This window comes from Fringilla coelebs (assembly GCF_963513975.1).
Source record: "Fringilla coelebs genome assembly, chromosome: Z".
NCBI classification, from domain to species: Eukaryota; Metazoa; Chordata; class Aves; order Passeriformes; family Fringillidae; genus Fringilla; species Fringilla coelebs.
In genome coordinates this window covers 70,609,834-70,630,727 of record NC_140031.1, presented here as the reverse complement: position 1 = coordinate 70,630,727, position 20,894 = coordinate 70,609,834, and the positions used below count along the sequence as shown (strand labels likewise).

Sequence of the window (20,894 nt, the reverse complement as noted above, 5' to 3'; positions counted from 1 at the left end):
AAACTATAGACAGCAACTGCAAAGGCAGTTGGAGGATCTCTCGTTCCTCCTTTTCTTTGTTGGTTGGATTTTTGTTTCAATTTTTTAAATTGATTTTAAAAAGTGTATCTATTTATTTGTTTTTAATACTGTTGCTTTGCAAATTAAAAATACCTGTACAAAGCTCAGTATTTAACAGCACGATGGAGAACAGACTTCCGATCTAGGGCACTTTCAAAAATTCAACCTCAGCTGGACCCCTTCACTCGTGGTGTCTCCTGAAGCGCTTCTTTGTCAAGTACAGAGACAAAACCCGCTCCCCGATCTGACGCCCGCCGGAGAGGAGCCGGCGCAGCCCGCAGGGGTCAGTGCTGCCACGGAGACCGGGGCCGCGGCCGCAGGGACGGGCAGCGGTGCCCAGCGGCGACGGGGACAACCGAGGGGCGCGGGCCGGGGCAGGGATCATCGCCCCCGCCCCACGGCAGAGGGCAGCGAGAGCCCGGCCTCAGACCTGGAACGCCGGTGGGATGCCGTGCCGTGATGCGGCGCGCTGCCGGTGCCGGGCAGGTGCCGTCCGCCGCTCTCCGCCCCAAAGGCGCCCCGGGGGAGTCCTGCCCGGCGGCCGGCAGGAGGCGGCCGGCGCTGCCCGGCCGCTGGGTCTCTCTTCTCTCCATCCCTCCGCCCCCGACGGGGAGGAGGCGAGCGCTGCCGGCGCCCCCCCGCACGGCCGCGGGCAGCCGGGGGAGCAGCCCAGCGCCGGCCGGGCACGGTCACCGCCCCGCTCCGCCCGCAGGGTCCGCGCCTGGAGGTAACGCGCTGGCCGGGCGGGGACCACCCCCACGCCCCGGCTGCGGCGGCGGAGAGCGCTTCCCCGGCCCCGCTCCTGCACACAAAGGGGAGGCGCGGAGTCGTGCGCGGACGGGGCGGAGGACGAGGCGGGTGGGCGGCTCGGTACCTCCCCGGGGGGCGGCAGCGGCGGGGGAGCCGCCGTGACAGCCGGGCGCGGGCGAGGGCTGTGCCCTGGGATCCTTCCTAAAAAAGCCGCCGGTCTTTTTCCCCCTCTCCCGCAGAGAGAGCCCGTCCAGGCTGTTCCGCGGGATGGCGGCGGGCAGCCCCGCGGGGCTGGGCGCTGCGCCCTAGCAGCCGCCGGGCTCCATCCGCGCAGCCGGGCGCGGAGCCGGGTGCGGCCCAGACCCGGCTGCGCCTCAGCCCCTCTCCGCCGCCGCCCGAGGCTCTTCTCGCCTCCCCGCCCCGTCTTCGGCCATCGCAGCAGGCATGGGCTGTTTCTGCGCGGTGCCGGAGGAATTTTACTGCGAAGTTTTACTCCTGGACGAGTCCAAGCTGACCCTGACCACACAGCAGCAGGGCATCAAGGTAAGGACGCCGGCAGGGCTGCGGAATCGCGATGCGGGAGAGCCCGCGGGGCTGCCCGGCGGCGGCTGCCTCCCGACTGCGCTGCGGTAGCCGGGAAGGGAGCGGCGGCGGAAAAAAGGGGTTTCGGGAGGAATAACGTCGTAACTTTGCTTACGGTCGCGCTAAGGACAGATGGATCAGGGTGACGCGCGCCGGTGGGGCGGACGGTGCTCTGGAAGGCTTTACCTCGAGATAGTGACTTAAAGCGAGCAGGTGCCGACCACCCCGTGGCACTCGGGACGCTCGGCGCAGAGGTATTGTTCTGTACCTGCCAGAGCAAGAAAAGAAAAGGCGGCTGTGTGCACGGTGTGTTGCGCACCCGTGTTGAGTCATTCCTCGCTCCCTCTGCCTTGGGCCGTGCCCGCCCTGGGACGCGCTCTCCCGGGAAAAGGCCGGGGGCAGCGGTGCGGGGCGGGAGCGCAGCAGCTCCTGAGCGCAGGGGCGAAGGTCCAGCCGCCTCCCCAGCCCGGTGTCCCGTCGCCCGGCCGGTGGGAACAGCTCCTGCCCCGCTGCAGCACGCTCGGCGTGGATGAACTCTTCAAAGTAGTCATCTGCCAAGCGCTAATGAGCCCTGACAGAGCTTGTGAAAACGGAGATTTTTCTAAAGGCCCTTAACTTGGTCCTGTTTGGTTAAGTCTGATGACAACTGATAGCATGTGGCAGACACTTGAAGTCCTTGTTCGAAGATCCGGGGACATGAATTTATTAGCAACGTAAGAACGTGGTTTCAGTGTTGGATTGTTGGATCAAAAAAAAAAAAAAAAAACCCAACAAAACCAACAAAAAAACCCCAAACCAACCAACCAACCAACCAACAAAAACAACAAAAAAACCCCAAACAAACAAACCGAAAGAAAACACAATCAAAGAAAGAAATTAATTCTTCTAAAATGTATTGTTGGAAAGGGCTGACCAATTTTACTTAAGACATCCAAAGAATAAAGTTCTGTATGCCTTTGTGCTTTAGCTTGAATGATTGAAGCTTGGTGAAGCAACTGGGGAAAGAGAACCTGAAGGAGCGTAGTGGGGAGAGGGAGTTTATATTTAACAATATATTTTCAACCGTAATCAGTGGTATTACCAGGTCTCCATGTATTCAGAATTATCAAGCTTTACTGAATCAACTGCCTGCAGATAGGCCCATAAATCCATGCTTAGCACAGAGGAATAAGCAAATCAGGTGACACTGGAATTCAGTACCTGTGTAGGGTCTTTGAAGTCTAAGTTTAGACACTTCTGAAAAGCCTTACCTTTCTACGTGCAGATGTGGGTGTGTATATCATGCATGCTTTTGAGCAGTAAACGTGCAGTTGCAGAATTATGTTAAAAGCATAATCTGCAAAGATGGTTAGTCTAATGAATCTAAACCCTGAAAGTGAAGGGTTTGTGCAGTGTCTAATAGAAATTAATGTCCCATGGGAAAGAAAGAGTCTGAAGATGTAACTTCTTTCCAAGAATGCATGACTTGCAGTGTTGGGAACTGTCTAGTTTAATGTGAGGGTGTGTTTTCCTGCCATTCTTAGTGTGATCTGAATGTGGTATAATGCTGAATATTTCATCCCTTCTACCTGCTCCTTCTCTGTCTTGAACCCAGCCACAGAGAAGTCATGGAATCAGTTGGAACAGTCTGTGGATCTGACAAGAAAAGTAGTAGTTCATTAACATTTTGGCACAGGCACTCACATTGCACAGTGGGAAGCCTTAGGGGAAGGGAGAATCTCCCTTTTTGTAGCAGCCTGTTTTCTGTGTTTTCTTCTTCTTCCCTTTGTTTTAAGATATAGTTTGTACCTGAAGCCACACCCCAGTGCTGTAGCTCCATGAGCCTTTGAAAACCCAGTGTGAGGAACTGCAGAGCTCTCTCCCAGGCAGTGGTTCCCACCGTGGTGCCCTCCCTTGCCTTTGTACCCGCAGGAGTGTTTGTGCAGCTGTGCATGAAGAGCAGCTCCTGTCCAGCTGAACAGTGGCCACTGGTTTGCCTTTCTCTGGGTGAGCCTTCAGCTGGACCTTTGTGTCCTGGTCCACTTCACAGCTGGAGGATGGCAGAAACGGCTTTTTCAACTCAGTTCTGGCTGTCATTTTCAACTGCTCAGGGGACATTTGTGTTGTTATTATTCTACGGCTTTCCAGGGGTGTTATATTATCAATTCTTAGTGAAACAGAACATAAAATTTGTCATATTCTGTCATGTTTTGTCATTTAGCACTTTACCTTTGAAATACAAATATTTAATTTTAAATATTTTCAAATGTACACATGTAAATGCAGAGACCTTTTTTTAAATATTTTTTTTTTAATTGGTTTTTCAGCTTTGGCACCTAGGTATAGTTTGTAAAAGTTCATATGGGTTTCATTTTAAGCCAACATCTTAAAAAAAAAAAATGTTTCCTTAGAACTACAGATTCTGGATGGGATCTTCCTTTTGTCATCTTCACTTTTAATTTGGTTCAGAGATACATGGGAAACAAGCTTTTGGTACTCCTTCACGTATCTTGAATTGTTACAGGAGCAGGGTTTTTAAATGGTTACACAAGCAACTTTGTTCTCTTATTTTCCCCCAAGCAGATGCATGGCTTTTAGAAATAAAAACCACAGCTCAACAACTTTTGGCAATCTACGTACTGGCTTGATATTAGTGGATATAAACCTACTTGTTTCGAAGGGTGGAAGGCAGTGCCCTGTAGGAGTCCGAGGCAAGTTTGTTTCCTCAGGAAATTGGATATGAAGTAGATACTTGTGTCTAGAGAGTTTTGAGGATGCATTGCTTAGTTTGTATAGTGGTTCTTTCTGACTTGTTATGCTTGGCAGCAACTCTATGCATCAAAACATTATATGTTTTAATTACAATTTCATTGACACATCCTTCATACTACAGCGGGCTTCAAATTGTACTTCACATGAAACAATGGGCAGAGGTGAAAGACTGAGACTTTGAGTGCAATTTAGGGATACTTTTCTCTGTGGACTTGTTAGGGAACGGAAAAGATTAGTTTTCTTCTCGCTCCCAAGTAGGGAAACTGAGATGGAAAGAGGTCAAGTGGCTTTTTTAAGGAAACAACTTCCCTTTGCTGTTAGGGTTATAGCAACTGACCATTCTGCCATGGGCCATGCTGTCTGGAGGGTTTTGTGAGGAACTCTTCCTCAAACAGATTTTTGCTTCTCAGGTATTTTTGTTGGTTTTTTTTTTTTTGTTTTTTTTTTTTACTGTTGTCAGTGCTGCATTGCCGTTCTCCCTTTCTGTCTTGGTGGTTTAAGGTTAGAGCACTGCTCTATGAAAATGTAGGCTGGGTCTCCAGCACTGAGGCTTACAGGAGGCTGATAAGAGTTAGGTAATCAGGAAAGGCCATCAGGTGTCTCATAATCTCAATTTTTATATTTCTTTATAGTACAGTAACAGAGATATTCTGGAGTGTACATGCTTTGAGATAAAAAAAAAGTGATGGCAGTTGTTAGTCCCAGCAATTTTGGGATGAAAGAGGCTATTCAACACATTCTCATACAGTTTGTGTAGTCAAGGTGTATGGCCTCAAATTGGGACATCTTTTCCTCTTAAAAGGATGTTCAAGTTTCCAGTTAGGAAATGGGTTTTTGCTAAAGATATGGTAAGAATGAGCTGCCAGCTGAAAAAGAATTGCTTTTCCAGCACTGCTATTTTGTCCTCTCTTCACACAGACTAAACAATAACTTAGGCATTTTTATGGTACAGCACCAGTTGTAGCTCATCTGTTGATGTTGCAAGACATGTCAGTGGTCTTTTGACATGATACCTGACTGAGGGGTTGTGTGCATTACATATTTTGGCTCTGTTAAGAACTGGGCTAATCGTCCTTGTAAACAGTGGTGTGCCTCATTGCACAAATTTGTTTTTGGAGGTTAAGGAAAACCTCTGTGGGCCCCTAAAAATAATGCCTTGAAACCTATTGGTGACCAGCTGTTTTCATAAAGAGTGCTCATCTTGTAATGTGTGTTAAGAATCCTTTTTTTCCCCCATTGAAAATAGTATTTAAGGAAGATATTTGTTTTGGTTTTTTCTCTTGAAGAAGCTAAAAATTATATGAGGCATCTGTGTCTCATGTTTGCATCTCTTTCGTTGGAACAAAGATCTCAAAAAAAAATTAGCTCCTTCTGCAGTGAAGAAGCTCTCTAATTAGTCTTATGCCATCTGGTCATTGCACTTTTGAAGTGCTCCTTGAAATTCCTCTCTGAGCACAGTTTTTGTGTTCTCTTTAGATTTACTTGTGTGATGGGCCAAGAGCAGTATTCCATTAGAAGAGAAGTGATGAACAGGAAAGATACACAAGGTCTTCCTGGGAGAAGTATATGTTCTGTAATATTATTTTATTAGGTGGTATCATTTACCACTGGTGGCCAGTGATATTCTGGCCATCATACCATTTACTTGATGATTTACTGAGAATTTAGCAAAAGGATGGTTAAAAAACCCCCAAACCCTCACCTCAAAAAAAACCCCAAACCAAAACAAAAACAACAACAACAACAAAAAAAACACCCCACAAAAAAAAAAAAACAACCCAAAAACCCCCAAAAAAACCCCCCAAACAAACCAAAACCCCAAAAGAACAACAAAGCAAAAAAGAAAACCTGAAATAGAGAGTGGCTGATATTAGGAATTGTGTTAAATAACTGGATATGTAAAAAGCATGAGTGGGTTCATCAGAATATTTTACATATTGTGAAGATACTTATGGAATAATTGACCAAAGGATTCAGTATGATCTATAGAAGTAGGTAAACACACCATTTCTTAGAAAGTTTTCTGTGGATTATTCTGCTATTTTTCCTTTTTTTTTTGTTTGGGTTTTTTTGTTTAGTTTTTTTATTTGTTTTGTTCAGTTTGATTTTTGTTTGGGGTTTTTATTTGTTTGCTTTTTTCTTTGTTTTGTTTGACTTTTTTTTTTTCCCCCAGTTCCCAGTGAACCTAAACAGTTCCAGACTTCCTGTCTTTAAAATACAGTGTATACAGAAAATATGGGGTGCACTTTTACATCAAGCTATATTAGCTGTAGGTACACCAAGGATTAACCCTGGGAATGATAGGGATCTATTTTTTTTCCCAGTGAAAATGCTTAATGAATGCATTTGATAGCAGGAAATAGAATCCTATGAATAGAAAGAACTTATATTGTGCTAATTATTTTAATTGAGAGTTAGCACAAAAATCAAATTGTTAGTAATTTGCTGTGAATGTGGAATGTATTCTTTATGAAAGTGATTTCTGCTGATTTATTCTTCTAATTTGACTAGGAAAGGAAAGCGTCTTTTTTTGTGAGAAATTTAAAAAATTTTCTAGTTACACTACTTCAGAAATTTGAAAAATCTTTTTAAAGGTAGATTGCAGTTGCTTTCTACCTATTTTCACCACCTACAGGAATTACTAAACTGAAATATCAAAGTTCAAGCATATTTAATCATATTTTCCTCTGCCCTCTTTGGTATTGATTAATAAAGAAATAATTTATTGATAAATATTTCAAGGCAGATTCTTCTTGATATTCTACATATTGATTTGAAAAGAACAGGTAATAAAGAGTGAATTGATTAAAAGGATACAATCTCAGTCTCGTTTCAACCTTGTAATATATTTTCTTTATAAAGCAACAGTTCTGTTATGTGTGCATATTTTGCATAGCAGCAGGAAAACTACACAGACAATATCATTAAGTTCCAAGTGTGAATAAATACTAATTTTCTCCTTTAATGCTGTTGACACCATACATCTAAGGATTTTCTGTAGCAAAAGCAACAAAAAAAATGTTAACAAAAAAGCAAGTTATTGATAATCCCTTCCATATCAGAAAGGTGCTGGTGCTTCCTTTATGGGTGTAAAATGGTCATCTGATTGTACACTGGGGACCAGATGGTTTATATGAAATCTTGAACTATTTCAGTCCTCTAAAAATGGACTGAAACAGTGCACAATTCTAGTTTACAGAGAATGAAAGGAACAAAATGGCTTATGAACATTGCTATGAACTGCTCCGCAAAAATTTGTGTCACAAATTTGAAATAGATTACTAATTTCTTACAATATCTTTATAGATGAGGCCAGCGATCTTGAATACCCCATGGAATAACCATAAAATAAATGAACAGTGAGACACTTTATTTTCCCTAGGTTCACTTAATTAATGAAACCAGCAAGACAACAAGAACTAAATCCATTAACTTCTAAATGGACTTATGTCTTAGTCAACACGAGGTTTGAGCAATAATATTGTCAGAGGTGTCTGTTCTTCTGTTTTCCTTGAGCAGTAATTTCATAATAGGACCAGGGTAAACATCAACTGTGGGACTGCTTTTTTTTGTACAGTTTTGGGTTTATGTAACTTGGATCAAGCATTTCTTGATATTGAACACATATGAAGAAAAGAGAAATTAGATATTGGTCATGTTGCATCATTATTAATATCTGTATTTTTGCTAGAAAGATGAGAGATGGCTTGCCAGTCTTTAAAATTATTTTTTTAAAATTTATTTCCCTAAAGGGGATTTAATTTTGTAATGATAGATCAGCTATATTACCTTCACTTTTCCCACAACAGATATATTTGCAAGTGAATAATCACATTTCAGTATCTGGGTACAATTTTGCGAACTGCATTTTTAAGTGCACATTTTAGACGCTGCTTTTTGATCAGATCTTGTGCTTGCTGCATACTGATTTAATTGCTGGGTTTAAAATGAAGGTTGTCATTTCAGTATTGATTGAACTTTTGTTCCCACTTCTTCCGTTGCATCCTGAGTTGTGGATGGCTGAACACTGCAGGCACTAAGGTCAAAAGGACATGCTCGAGGTCAACCCGTGCTATTATTCAGAAGTGGAAAACCAATAGAAACATTGCAAAATGAGAGCTCTGCTCCTTTGGTTTTGCTGCAGCATGAGGAGGGGAACATGCCTGTTTTGCCAAGTGGGAAACCTGCTTTATCTGCTCTCCTTGGCTTGTGACCACAAACATTGATTTCTTTGAAGGGAAGAGACATTTTGTGAATGGTAATTCTAGCAGTACCTTTCCAGAGGCAGGAAAAAGACCCCTCAGAAGTTCCTTTGAATTGATATACAAATCATTTTTATTGAAAGTAACAACCAAAATTTAATATACCCTCACAGTCATTTTTGATCATTCTAGATGATCCCTATTGGGCTGAATGTATCCTTAACCTATGGTACTAGGGTAGTTATGTTAAAGTTTGGTTGTTAGAGGTCTCAGAGGTCTGTAAAGATTCCTTTCTAAGAAGTCTTTCTTTTCTCTTGCCCCTCATGATTTCTTTTTAATTCTGTCTTGGTGTAAAAGAAGTGTATGCAAATGGCAAACTCTCACTCCTGTCGAGAGTTTGCACTAGTAATGCTTGGTAAGAGCAAGCATAGGACTTTATATTCAGTGAAATCCAGCTGCTCCTGCTTACATTTAAAATAAAGTCATTACAGTAATGGGTAGTTACTAATGTGAAGGAAAAGTGGATCTAATTTGTATGGGTGATGTGTTTATTTATTTGCCAATATTTATAGTTTAAACTCTGCAGGGTTACAACTGGTTGTCCATAAAGCAGAGAAGAAGACAATCTATCTTCCTGTAGTTCTTGAAGTTTTGGCTATGTGGGTAAAATCTCTTTGTGGTTGAGTGAGCCAGTTTGATAATAAATCACTCAGCACTTAAATACTTTTCCTGTGTTCTTAGGAGAGTAAGAATTGAGTGAACTGAAGAATAAATTCTCTTGTTTGTGCGAGAGGCAGAATGCCTTTTAGGAATAGGAAGGAAGGACCTTCAGTATCTCAAGTCCATGAAAATAATTTGGAAGGCAGAAAATGGCAGTTTCCATATATAATCAGTGGTAAAATTTGGCATGATTACTAATGTAGGCAAGCACGTGATTTAACACTTTTTAGAACTAAAGGCACTTGATCATCTTGTAGAATTGATCCAGAAGAAAGTTCATCCAAACAAAACCCACTGGATCTGATTTTTGTTTTCCACATACTATATATTTCACTATATATAAAGTTCTCATTTATGTCTGAGAAGAGGTTGTTTGTAGTGTTTTGGAAATTTTTTTTTATCTATAATAATACTCATTTGTGTGTTATATAGAATATCTAGTTTATTTTATTATTAATCTTTTAAATACATCAGATATAGGAAAAAAATTACAGGTCTTGTTTTGGTTCCACAGTTTTATTCAGATCACAGTGTAAAAGAATTTGACAAGCTTTTTTCCTATTTGGTGGGTGAATGGTAGCTGGAAGGAATGTAATGGGGTTTTATTCTTTTCCCCCCTTAGAATACCAGGGCAAGAATTCTCTTTATAAGAGACGGCATTGAGAACCAAAAGGGAAGGTAAATTTTCTTTTTATGCTGTCTGTGAGTACCACAGAAAACTGGTGGAACTAACAGTTCAGAACTATAAAATTGAGGAGGATGAGGAGGAATGCATAGGAGACTAGTGAGGAGTTCAGCCCTGACTCAGGACTTGAAGCAAATGATTCAACACCCCTTGTGAGAAGAGGTAATCCCTCAGTGCTGGTGTGACAGGTAACATGGAAGCAGATTCTCCACATCTCTCTTGGGGGGGTGCCTCGAACTGTCTGCAGAACTCACTGTTTTGAAATGAGTTTTGCTCTGCTTGGCCAGCACCAGATAGAGAAGGATGCTGCACAGGGACCTGCCCCTGCCCTGGTTCCGTGCTGGTGGGGTTTGCTGCGGCGTGGAAGGTGGCTGTTATTTATGCAGTGATGTGATCTGGTCATGGCTGGTGAAAGGAACCCAAGCCACGTGTCAGGACCAAGACTGGAAGGCCATGACTGCCAGCATTTCTTCGGTGTTTGTTCCCACAGAGGAATCCTCAGATCCTCATTCCCTGTGGTTCCTGCGGCCGTGGGAAGTGAGAAGGAGTGCAGAGGAGCTTGTTGCAGCCTGACACATCCACGCTGTGTCACACAGAGCCCGGACCTCCTACACAGGGATCCTTTCAAGTGTGCTTGAGGCTGACAGGCAATCTTTTGTCTGTGTGGTTGGTTTGTTTATTTAATGTGCCAGAACAAAAGAAAGCTGAGTGTCAGGCTCATAATTCTGATTGTCATACCATGACAGTGAGGGGTGGGTGATATGTATCGGGGTGCCTTGGAGGGGACAAGACAGCAAATAATCCTGAAACCTGTGCCTGGATCTCCTTTCAGAGCAAATTAGAACACCTCAGGAGGGACCACGGGAGAGAGGTAGCTTAAGTTCAGTAGAGGTGATCAAGAGAAAAAGTTCCGGGGCAAATGAAGAAGAGTTGCAAATGGGCAGAATGGTCTTGAAACAAACAAACTTTTTTGAATTGCCATTTGCTTTGTGAAAGAAGGGGAGAAAGCCACAAGACTTTGTAGAGGAACCTTTTGATGAGGTGTGTGAATGTCCTGACCTGCCCTCAACTTTTTAGGTTTAATTTCCATTGGCTATTTTGGGTAGGGGAGGAGGAACTGGGGAGGGGAGGAAAAGGAGAGGGGAGGAGGAAAAACATTAAAAATGTTTTTTTAATAATATTTTCAGGATGGAATAAAGCCCTTATGTTCAAAAGATCAAATATTTCCCCCTGCTTTGAAGTTATGTCAGATTCTTCAGCTGTATTCTTCCCTTTATAATTTTTTACTTTCTAAAAGTCCCATCTTTTCTTTTTGTGTACAACACGTAAGTTGGCTGAACACTTCAGTTCTCTTTTCAGCGTGTGTGTCCTTCTTCTGGAACATTGCAAACTCTAAAGCTGCGGGAAACAAAAGCTTCTGGTATCCTTCAAAGGGTATCTACCACATTTATTCTGGGTTACTTTGAGAAGCCTTTTGTTTTTAACAAGTGCATTTCTGTTGACAAATTAAAACGCCTTTAAAATCACCTCTGACTGAACCATCTTTCTCCAAAAATGGGGAGTGTTCTGGAGCTCACTCAGTGCTCAAGGTTGAGATGGATGAGATTCACTAAGAAAATATTCTTGGCCTTGAAGTTCCTTTATCTGCGTCGACAGTGTCTCACAGCAGTTCCTGCAACAGCCAATTCTCTTTCTTGGACCACTATTTAGCAATAATGTTTCTTTTTCTTTTCCTGTGAAAGCAATAGTGAGTTACCACGGTCTTTCCTGGATTGGAGAATACTTGAAATTTTGTACCTGGTTTCAATTCCAATCTTGATGACAGGTTTTGGAATGCTTTGGCACCAACTTCAACAGGAGCCAAATTGACACCAATTTTTCTGTGAGCAGGTTCAATTAATAAATGAAAATTTACTTGAAGGAAAGAGTGTAATTTCTTGGATGAAGGTGACAGATGTTATTCATGTAAAATAAACATAAAAAATTTCTACCTTTTTAGCAGAAGTCAAATCTTTTTCTTAATCATCCTTGGGCTTTCATCAGTATTCAGCTCTTGTATCTGTTTAGAGCATGAAAGCCGTGTTTGTTGTTTCCGTGTCTGAATCTTTATTCTTTTGTTTCTTTTTTCCTACTTTCCTTAAAAAAATCTTCAGATTTCATGAACTGTCTCCTGAAATCTTTGTTTAAAGGAAAACTGCAATGCTGACCATATTTGTTAATGATGTTAATGATGTCTGCTTTGGGAACAGGTGAACAGAAGTCAGAACAAATGATCAGAAAAAATAATAGGTTTAGTTTTGGTATTACATGTGTGTTTGTCTCCAACAGAAATTGGACGGGCCTTGGCAAAATGAAGTTGGTTGGGGAGAGGAATCTATAAAATGTCAAAAACAAGATAGCTCTAAGTCCTGTTGTTTTAAATCTTTCTTTGCACTGTTTGTAGTTTTGTGAAAGCTGAAAACTTTTCCTGTGGCATGGAAAAGCTCCAGAAGTAGGCAGAAGTCCTGCAGGAGAGCTTGACTCCAGCTTGACATATTTTGTTCAGAGGAAGGTTTGACTGGGAGAGAGTTAAACCACTTCCACTGAGTTGGATGAAAATGAATCAAACCCAGTTTCTTGTTATAGATACATTTTCTTTTTCCTGTTGCTTAGTCTATATCTCAGATCATGACACTTTAAATTATCTTGATAGTAATTAATTAATTCATTAGTTTATTTATACTTATTTTTGGTTTTGTTCATGAGTTTTAGAAAGATCAGGGTAGAAGATTTGCAGTAGGGCAGCACACAGAAATACTTCTGCTTCTGTGTGCGACATTCACACATAGATTGCTTCTAGAACACTCCCTCCAAGACTATTTACTTGGAACTTTTCACAGACAAATAATACCCCCAAAGAAACTTCAAAATTGAAAGGATGATTTTTTTCTTCAGTATTAGTTAATCCTACCTTGTGTCTTACCTTGAAGAGAATTCAAACCAGACAGATTTTTATGTGCCTGCTGTACTAAGGTATCAGCATTCACTTGAAAAGTTACAAAAGTACAAGTCAGTGTTCATTTCAGCATTCACCTCTCTGAAAGTTACATAAATGTGTGTGCTGCCCATCTCCATACCCAGCTTGAGGTGATTATACTCTGTTTGTATCTAATCCACCAGTGGATTCATCCAATTCTATTGCAAGTGGCAGAGTTTCCTTGCCTACAGTGGATTAAAGGCTCTTCATCTTAATATGCATTTTTTCCTACCTAATTGTAACCACACAGAGCAGATGGACTTGGTATTATTATCTATAAGATGAAGAGCATCTAACACAATGCTGCTTATTATCTTGTTTTTCAAGTTTGCTGTGATTCATATTCCTTTTCTTGCATACAGAAGGAATATGGGATAAGAAAAATCACTTGAACTGAAAAAATTGCAGTGTAATTGAATTTTGAACATTGATTTCTGAGTGTACAGAAAATGAAGTGAAATAATGTACTTGAGCAGCAAATTACAGGAGGTAGGACAGTGTACAGTGCCTTTAAGAAGCAGGTGTTTGCCAGGAAGTTCACTGTGCATACAAATGTGCTTGCAATTTGAAGTTGGTTAGGAAGAGTTACAGGGGAAGAGGAAACCTGACTGGCCTAATACAGGCTTTTTCTATTCAGTACAGGCTTGAAAAAAGGGGGGCAATTAATAATGTAGGGAAAAGCTGGGTTTTGTTTGCTCTTTAAAGTCTGAAGCAGGGGAGAACCAGAAGTATGATTTAAAGGAAATTGCAGTAGTGGTTGTTGTAAGTACACAGAGAGAAAGCCTTGCATAATTTTCAATCTGGAAGGAGGAACTGAACATATAATTAAACAATGCCTTTGAGTCAATTAGTTTATACTCCAGTATTCTCAGTACATATAGTTTTAGGTTATTTTTCAAGTGTACAGCTGTTTCCTCCTGCATCAGATCTGGGAGGGAGATATACTGTGGTTCCAGGAGCAGAGGGAATGGAAGAAGGTTTCTGGGCCCAAAAATTTTCAGCATCTCTAACTCAAACCTGTGAAGGTAGCATGTCTGACAAAGGCAAACAGGTAATTTCACAGTGAGTACTGACCTTAACAAATTCTACCCAAAATCTATTGAACCCCTTTGATCATCCTATCACCTCTGCCAGACTGCTGAAACCTCAGGAGTTTCTCTGCATGCAGAAATGGTATTTCACTAACTGGATCTGCTTTTGTGGGGAAAATAAAATACAGTCCACCTGTAGTCTGAGTATGCATTGTGATAGTGCTCATGTAACACTGGTTACTCACTTGTGGGCAAAGGAATATGTTGGGCAAGGTTAAAACACCTTGATGCATATTTATTTATATAATTACGCTAAAAATTAGCAGAAACAGTGTTTTGGTGAAATAACAGTCTTATTGAACCCTGTCATAGCAGATGATTGTTGTGATTTTTTTTTCTCCTTGGTCTACCTCATTTAGATAAATGCTGGATCTGCTTAAAAGGACATGTTATTTTAAACAAGGATTTGTTCTGGTTTTTGCTCTTGTTTCAGGGGGGAATGATATCCTCTAATGACACTTGTTTAAGCCAAAATAAGTCAAGCAGTTGTTAGAGTTTAGTCATTTCACACATGTTGTGCTAGAAGAGGAGGAAAGAATACTCTCCTTGTGTTGAATTATCTCAAATTTCATTTCAGCAGTTGTATACCAACGCAAATAAAGTGCAGATCAAACAGAAGAAAATTATGCATAATAAAGAGAAGAAATTGGAAGGATCTGACCTTGGTGAGGAAGAGCCTGCCAGTTTCAGTGGGAGTTATCATGTGTCACATAATCATAGGCAGGATTGCAATTGTGTGCAGAAGACACAGGCATTGGAACTTATTTTCAGAACTGTTTAGGTGCTTGCCTAAGACTCTTTCAAAAGCCTTTTTTCAAGATTGTTCTGGGCACTTGGGCAACTCTGAAAGCCTCTCAGGACTGAATTAGTGGTTGCAGAGTAACTATCAGTACAACAGTGTTGCTTAAATCGAGGTACCTGGTGTATGAGAGCTAGACCCAGGAGCTGAGACTGGGAAGCAGCATCTCAGCCATATGAGCTGGCATTTTCTTACTCAATGCTAGAAACAGAAGATAGAGAATTTTGTGCTGTTGAGGCTGTGGACTTGACAGTTTTAAGGAACAGCTGCTGCTGAGACAAAGAAATGTTTGCCCCATAGCAATTCTTCACACAGAAGAATTGCTTCAAAAGGAAGGTTTGGCTGTCACAGGGTTGTTTAGGTGGTGACGCTGAGCTGAAAGGTCTGTGATTCAGGTCAGTGTGTTGCCCTGTCTGGAATTCAGTTCTCCAGAGGGATTACAGTATCTAAATATTTTACTTCTGTGCAGTATTTGCAGGCCCTGCTGATTCTTGCAAGTTTCTATGGAAAGGTTTGGACATGTGATCAAACTGGTAAGTGTTCAGTCTGGTAGCTGTCCGTATGCATGAATAGCAAATATTTAGTAATTCAGTTTATTTTAGATTGCACTAAGAGGATTTAGTTGCATTACCTTTTATTTGCTGTTGGCTAGGAACCTTCACTCCTTGTGGTGGTTCAGCTTTCGTATCTCGAAGGGCTCTGATTTCTCTGGGAGGTTCAAATCTGCAACGCTTCAGTCTGATTCTTACCGTGGATTTCACTTTGGTGTTTTTGTCAATGCAAAGTCTTGAATTTCTTTCTTGCTTTCATTTGAAATAAACTTTCTGTTGTCATGGTTGCAGAGAGGAGCGCAAAAGCATGAACCCTGCTGACTCCTAAAACCTGTAAGCCTGCATATTTCTATGAGGAAGCTTGGAACTAAAGCAAGTGCTATGATTGTTTTTCCCCTCGAAGGTGAAGTCATCATTTCTCAATGGCCAGAATTGCTTTTGTTCAACTACAGGGACAGGAGGGAATCAGATGAGTAGGATATATAGTCAATGTATAGTGAATTATGTTACATGAGGGCATGGTCACAATTATGTGGCTCATTCTTTACAGGTTCTTTTGGTGTGATCTGTTTTTGAAAACTCCAACTAAAGGAGCCTCCCAGGAGCTCAGCTGCAGTCCTTTGTTACTCTTGTAGTAGAAAGCCTTCCCTGACATCTCGTCAGGGTCAGGTTTTTTTTTTAGTTAATCTGCTTTCATGTTTTCCTGACCAGTAGGTCTGTGCACAGAGTACATTTGATCCTTAACCTTTTTCCACATGCTTTTTAATAGAACATTAGGAGACTTGATGCTAGGAGATGCTGGAAGCTTTGACTTTGAGCAGAGGCAGACACCCAGGCAATTGTCTGACAGCCAGGGTGGAGCAGGTTACCTGAATAGAGAGCATTAAATTGTGTGCCAGCCTCTTCCACCACCATCTCTCCTACTCATGTACCTAAGGAAAATATCAGGATTTGGGTTTGTTTTACCTTAGCTGCTTCTCTCGTGCTCAGTGTTTCTGAGTACCCCCAGGAATCTTTGCTCCTGCAGTATGTCCTCACTGTTTTGCAGTTTCCTCTTGCCTTTCTTGAATAGTTCTTCTTGTTCTGTTGTTTTCCTTGCTGGCAGCATTGGTCTGCTGGCCAAAGGCTTGAGATGGCATGTGAATGAGCAGAGTGCAATTCTTTTTCTACCAGACTTGGGACAATCTGGGCTTTATATCTCTGCACTTCAAAAAAGTGGGAATGGGGAAATGGTTTTTTTGTTTGTTTGGCAGGTTCACTATTATGACTTTATGTTTTGGGAGCCAGGGATTAGTAATTGTATCTTTTACAATCCATGCCACAGGGAACTACAGTACTTTAGCATTCCTTTTTGTGTCTCATCTCTAAATCATGGTGACAGTAATAAAGCAGGAGGGGCAAGTGGCATGAGGGGAAATAAGCACTGCAGTATGAAACATATATTTTAATTAAAATTGATCTTATCAGATATAGGTCCTTCTACCACATTCTACGAGTTCTCATACAGTTCTTTTTTAGAAGATCTGAGAGGACCCTGAAGACTGGAAATGTGTTGAAACAAATATGTGGGATTTTATTTAAATTAAAAGAGTTGACTTAAAACAAGCTCACAAAACAGAAGCAGAGCAAAAAAATATGCAAACAAACCTCACCCACCAGCTCTGCCAACTTCCTGGCCCCTCTCCCCTTAAAAAATGCCTACAGCTGTGGACGGATTTGTCTCTCCAGAATTAATTTTGAAATTTAAGTTTGCTGGCTTATGCATCCAATATTTGTAATTTCCACTACACTGTTGCATCCAGTGTCCCTTCCCATTTTAAAATGCTTATGCGTTTACTTCCCAGAGGTAAACCCCACGATTTTAGAAAGATTTTAGAAAATTCATGGATTTTAGAAAACTCATGATTTTTAGAACATCCCTCTGCTTCCAGGGATCTAGCAGCAGGACAAGAGGACACAGCCTCAAGCTGTCCCAGACTTGGACATGAGGAAGAATTTCTTCATGGAAACATTGTTCAAGCATTGGAATGGGCTGTCCAGGGATGTAGTGGAGTCACCATCCCTGGAGGTGTTCAGGAAATGTCTGGACAGGGCACTAAGTGGCATGATCTAGATTGGTCAGAGTTTGGACTTGATAATGTTGGAGATGTTTTCCAGCCTAAAAGATTCTGTGATTTCAGGAAGTTCCTTCAAGTGAACTCATTGCTATTTGCATTCTGGCCTCAGGCTTTGAAGAAGCCATTTGTGATGGCTTCCTATCAGATTAGTTCTGACCTTTGGTGTTTGAGAAGTGCTTGGGGTCCTTGTGGCTGTCATGCTGTCATTCTGACAGTGAAGCATTAAACAGAAACTGTAAATGATATTAACCACCTTTCTTGCCAACTGCTATGCAGGCAGCAAAATCACAGAAACAGGAAAAGTACATGAAATCAATATTTCCCACTGTGGCTGGGTTCAGTTTTACTGAAGGCCTGTAGAACTTTACTGGAGCAGTTGATGTTTGTCTCCAGTTTGGCACCTGGCTTGCTGAGATTCATGGTGCAAGGACTTCTGGCTCAAGTCAGTGGGTTTTATCAAGGACCTTCTCTAAAGGCCCTCTCAGAACAACTCTGCAGTTTGTTAGTCAGAGATACTAATGTCTCTGCATCTTTTGCAAAAATGTTACTTGGATGAGCAAAATAGGAATATTTCAAAGAAAATTTAGTCGCCCTTATTAATTTACAAAAGATAAATTTATTTTTCATCTTGCTGGAAAGAGTTTTATCATCCTGTTTCACTTAATAGAGTGTATATGAATAGTAAATGCAAGAAATAATTACAGAAAACAGTGTGACATGATAAATTGAGGTCATAATTCATTCAACTCGTTAATTTTTTCTTCTCCCACTCCTCTGCATCAGAAATACTTTAATAATTGCTTTTAGATCTACACTTCTTGCGTCACTCCCTTAATATATGCCACGTTTTTGGGGTTGTTGTTTAAAATGTTTGTGCTGAAGTGTAGGAATTGATTCCTTGTGCACCGTGGAGCTGTTGTTTCTTTAAATAAAAAGGAAAAGGCACATCCATGGATTATATGCTATCATCAATACGTTTTTAGTGTTACTTGCCTGCTTCATGCATTTATTTAACTTTGTGATTTATAGTCAGGCTCACTATTGACTTTCATCTCCCTCGATGTCAGATTTAATGCAACCACACATACATTATGAATTGGGAAGTCATTGCAAGAGTTTACAAATCACAAGCCCTCCAATGCATTGTACCTGTGCTGAGAGCACTGGTTTTTATTACATGGGGAATTATTCCCTGCAGCCTTCTGAACAGGCCTATCATCCATCATAGAGGATGCATCCTGAAATCTGTAATACTGTTTTGACATAATGTCGTCTGATAGCAGAAAAAATATGTTTTATTCTTTTTCCCATATTAATCTTTAACTTCACCTTCTTGTTATCAGCAAGAACAAGTTTCACTTTAAAGTTCAGCAGACTAATTAGTAACAACAACAACAAAAAATCATTATCTCTCTGGTTTATAGAACCTGAGTGGGTTTGAGATTATAGTGAACAAGATTAAATTGCATAGCTGGAAATCTAAAACCTTGAGTAAATATTGACTATAAAAATGAATTTTCAGGATTTTTGAGCGTCTGGATATGTTCTGTGCAAATCACCTGCATAGTTTTGTAACTATTTGATTTTACTGAGTAATTACTGAAAAGATGAGCCTTAAATAGAATAAAAAAAAAAAAAAAAAAGAAAACAAACACACAGTGTAAAAATACCTTTCAAAAAAATGACATCCTTTATACAAAAGAGTATACAGTCCATAAAAAAGATAAATATAATTTATGCTGGGATCTCTCTATCTATATCTCTACCTAAAAAAGTAATTGAAAGACCAGAGCCTTTTTCCAGGAGATTGGTGGCTGAAAAGTGCAAGTGTGCTGAATAACTGCTGAGCTGCCATTCCTAAAAGGCTGCAAGAGGGCTTTGAATCTCTTGTGAAGGAGAAGAAGGTGCTCATAATTTTTGTGAGTTGGTTGCAATGGGAAGAAATTTAAAGATGTGTTGTCCATGTGATGTACACTATCAGTCACCTTTGCTGACTGAGATGGTGTAAATTTAAGGAATTGTTATTGGATCTTTATACAGACAGCTTAGTTAAATCTCACATTTTCCACTGATTTCAAAAGACTAAAGGTCAACTTTAATCATTTTCTCCTCTGTTGAAAAAGACCTTGACAAGGCCCTGGAAAAAATGTGTGTGTGTAATTTTCTCAAGATATTAAAATAATTTAAAAAACAACATAAATGTTCTAGTTGAACAGAAATTGGTGGTAAAAGTTTCAAAACATTGGTGTTCAGTGGAATCTTTTCATTTTAGAGGAGATTTTGCACACACACATTCCATAATGTTTGCTTCATGTCTCAATAGTTTTTGTCAAGAAAACGAATTTGACATGTAAGCATAGTATTAACATAAGCCTCCACAATTTATTATATTATTGATCATGTGAACACACATTTTTAGCCTACATTTTAAAATCATAAAAGTAGTGTGCTTTTTCAGATTTCTGGGTATATTTTTCAGAAAATGTAAGGGCAGGGTTTCCAGGTATATTTCCTGGTGGCATATTTCCTATTTTACATGGTTTTGTAGATTTCCATTGGCTCTGCGTTAAACTTAAGGAGTTTGAAAGTGTTCCAGGAAGTTTTGCCTGAACATGAAGAAGAACTTCTTCACTGTGCAATGACCAAACACTGAAGAGACTGCCCAGAGAGGCTGTGGACTCTCCCTCACTGGGGATATTCCAGAACCTGGGCACAATCCTGGGATGACCCAGCTGGAGCAGGGCAGCTTGACCAGATGGCCCCATTGTGGCTCCTTCCAACCTCACCCTTCTGTGATTCTGTGATTCTGTGATTCCAGCTGTGCATTGTTAATGCTGATCTGCTTGTCCAGGGGTTTCTGCCTGTGGTATGGGACAGAAAATGTATCAGGGAAATCAAATCAGAGTTGATTGTCCCACTGACACAATAGCAGGGAGTAGCAAATCTCCTGTGAACAAAGAGCTCGTTTTATTTTGGTTTCCTGAAGGATGTTTGCAGTGCATTGTCTGAGTAGGGCAGGTGTGGTTTTGTGCTTTGTTCATGTATGGTGCTGTGTTCTGAGCTGAAGTGAGGCCAGACTAGGAATCCTTTGAATACGAACTGAATATTCCCAAAATTTCCACTCGTACAGTGTTTAGAAGTGGGTTTATAGCTGTTGTCTGGACTTTTAAGTAGTTTGTGGACTTGTGAAGAAAATAGCAGAATTACAGTTCTGGTTCATGACAGGTTTTGTGGAGCATCACTGTGGAAATAATCTGTCTTGACACGACTGTGGGGTGCCAGTCATGGTTTCATAAAGCCAGGTATGCTTCTCACAGTGCCACAAACTAACACAGAATTAGCCAGTTTTTAGAGGTGAATAAACAACAAATCTCAACAGCTTGTCTGGGTCTGTTTCAAAGAATTTTGGAGATTATGTGTGGTTACCAGCATGTTAGTAACTTTCTGGCAGAGCAATTAAATGTTTTCCTTTATCCCTACTTGGGCCAACTGGGACTGCTGAAAAGCCTCTGTTTCTAGATCACTTCTCACTAATTACTCTGCCCTGTGTTCTGTTTGTGAAATACTAAG

The 20,894-nt window shown here is 41.0% G+C and overlaps 1 protein-coding gene across 2 annotated transcripts in view; it reads left to right on the top strand.

Moving 5' to 3' along the window:
* Positions 1-676: 676 nt before the first annotated feature.
* EPB41L4A (erythrocyte membrane protein band 4.1 like 4A) overlaps positions 677-20,894 on the top strand; it is a 117,428-nt gene continuing 97,210 nt past the window's right edge. For both annotated transcript variants that reach the window (XR_014616926.1, XM_084225533.1), the window contains exons 1-2: positions 677-787; positions 1,050-1,353. Coding sequence is in view for 1 of the 2 variants with exons in the window: in XM_084225533.1 (XP_084081659.1) it covers positions 1,255-1,353 (99 nt within the window). In the remaining variant the exon portion in view is untranslated. The remainder of the gene's footprint in view (positions 788-1,049; positions 1,354-20,894) is intronic.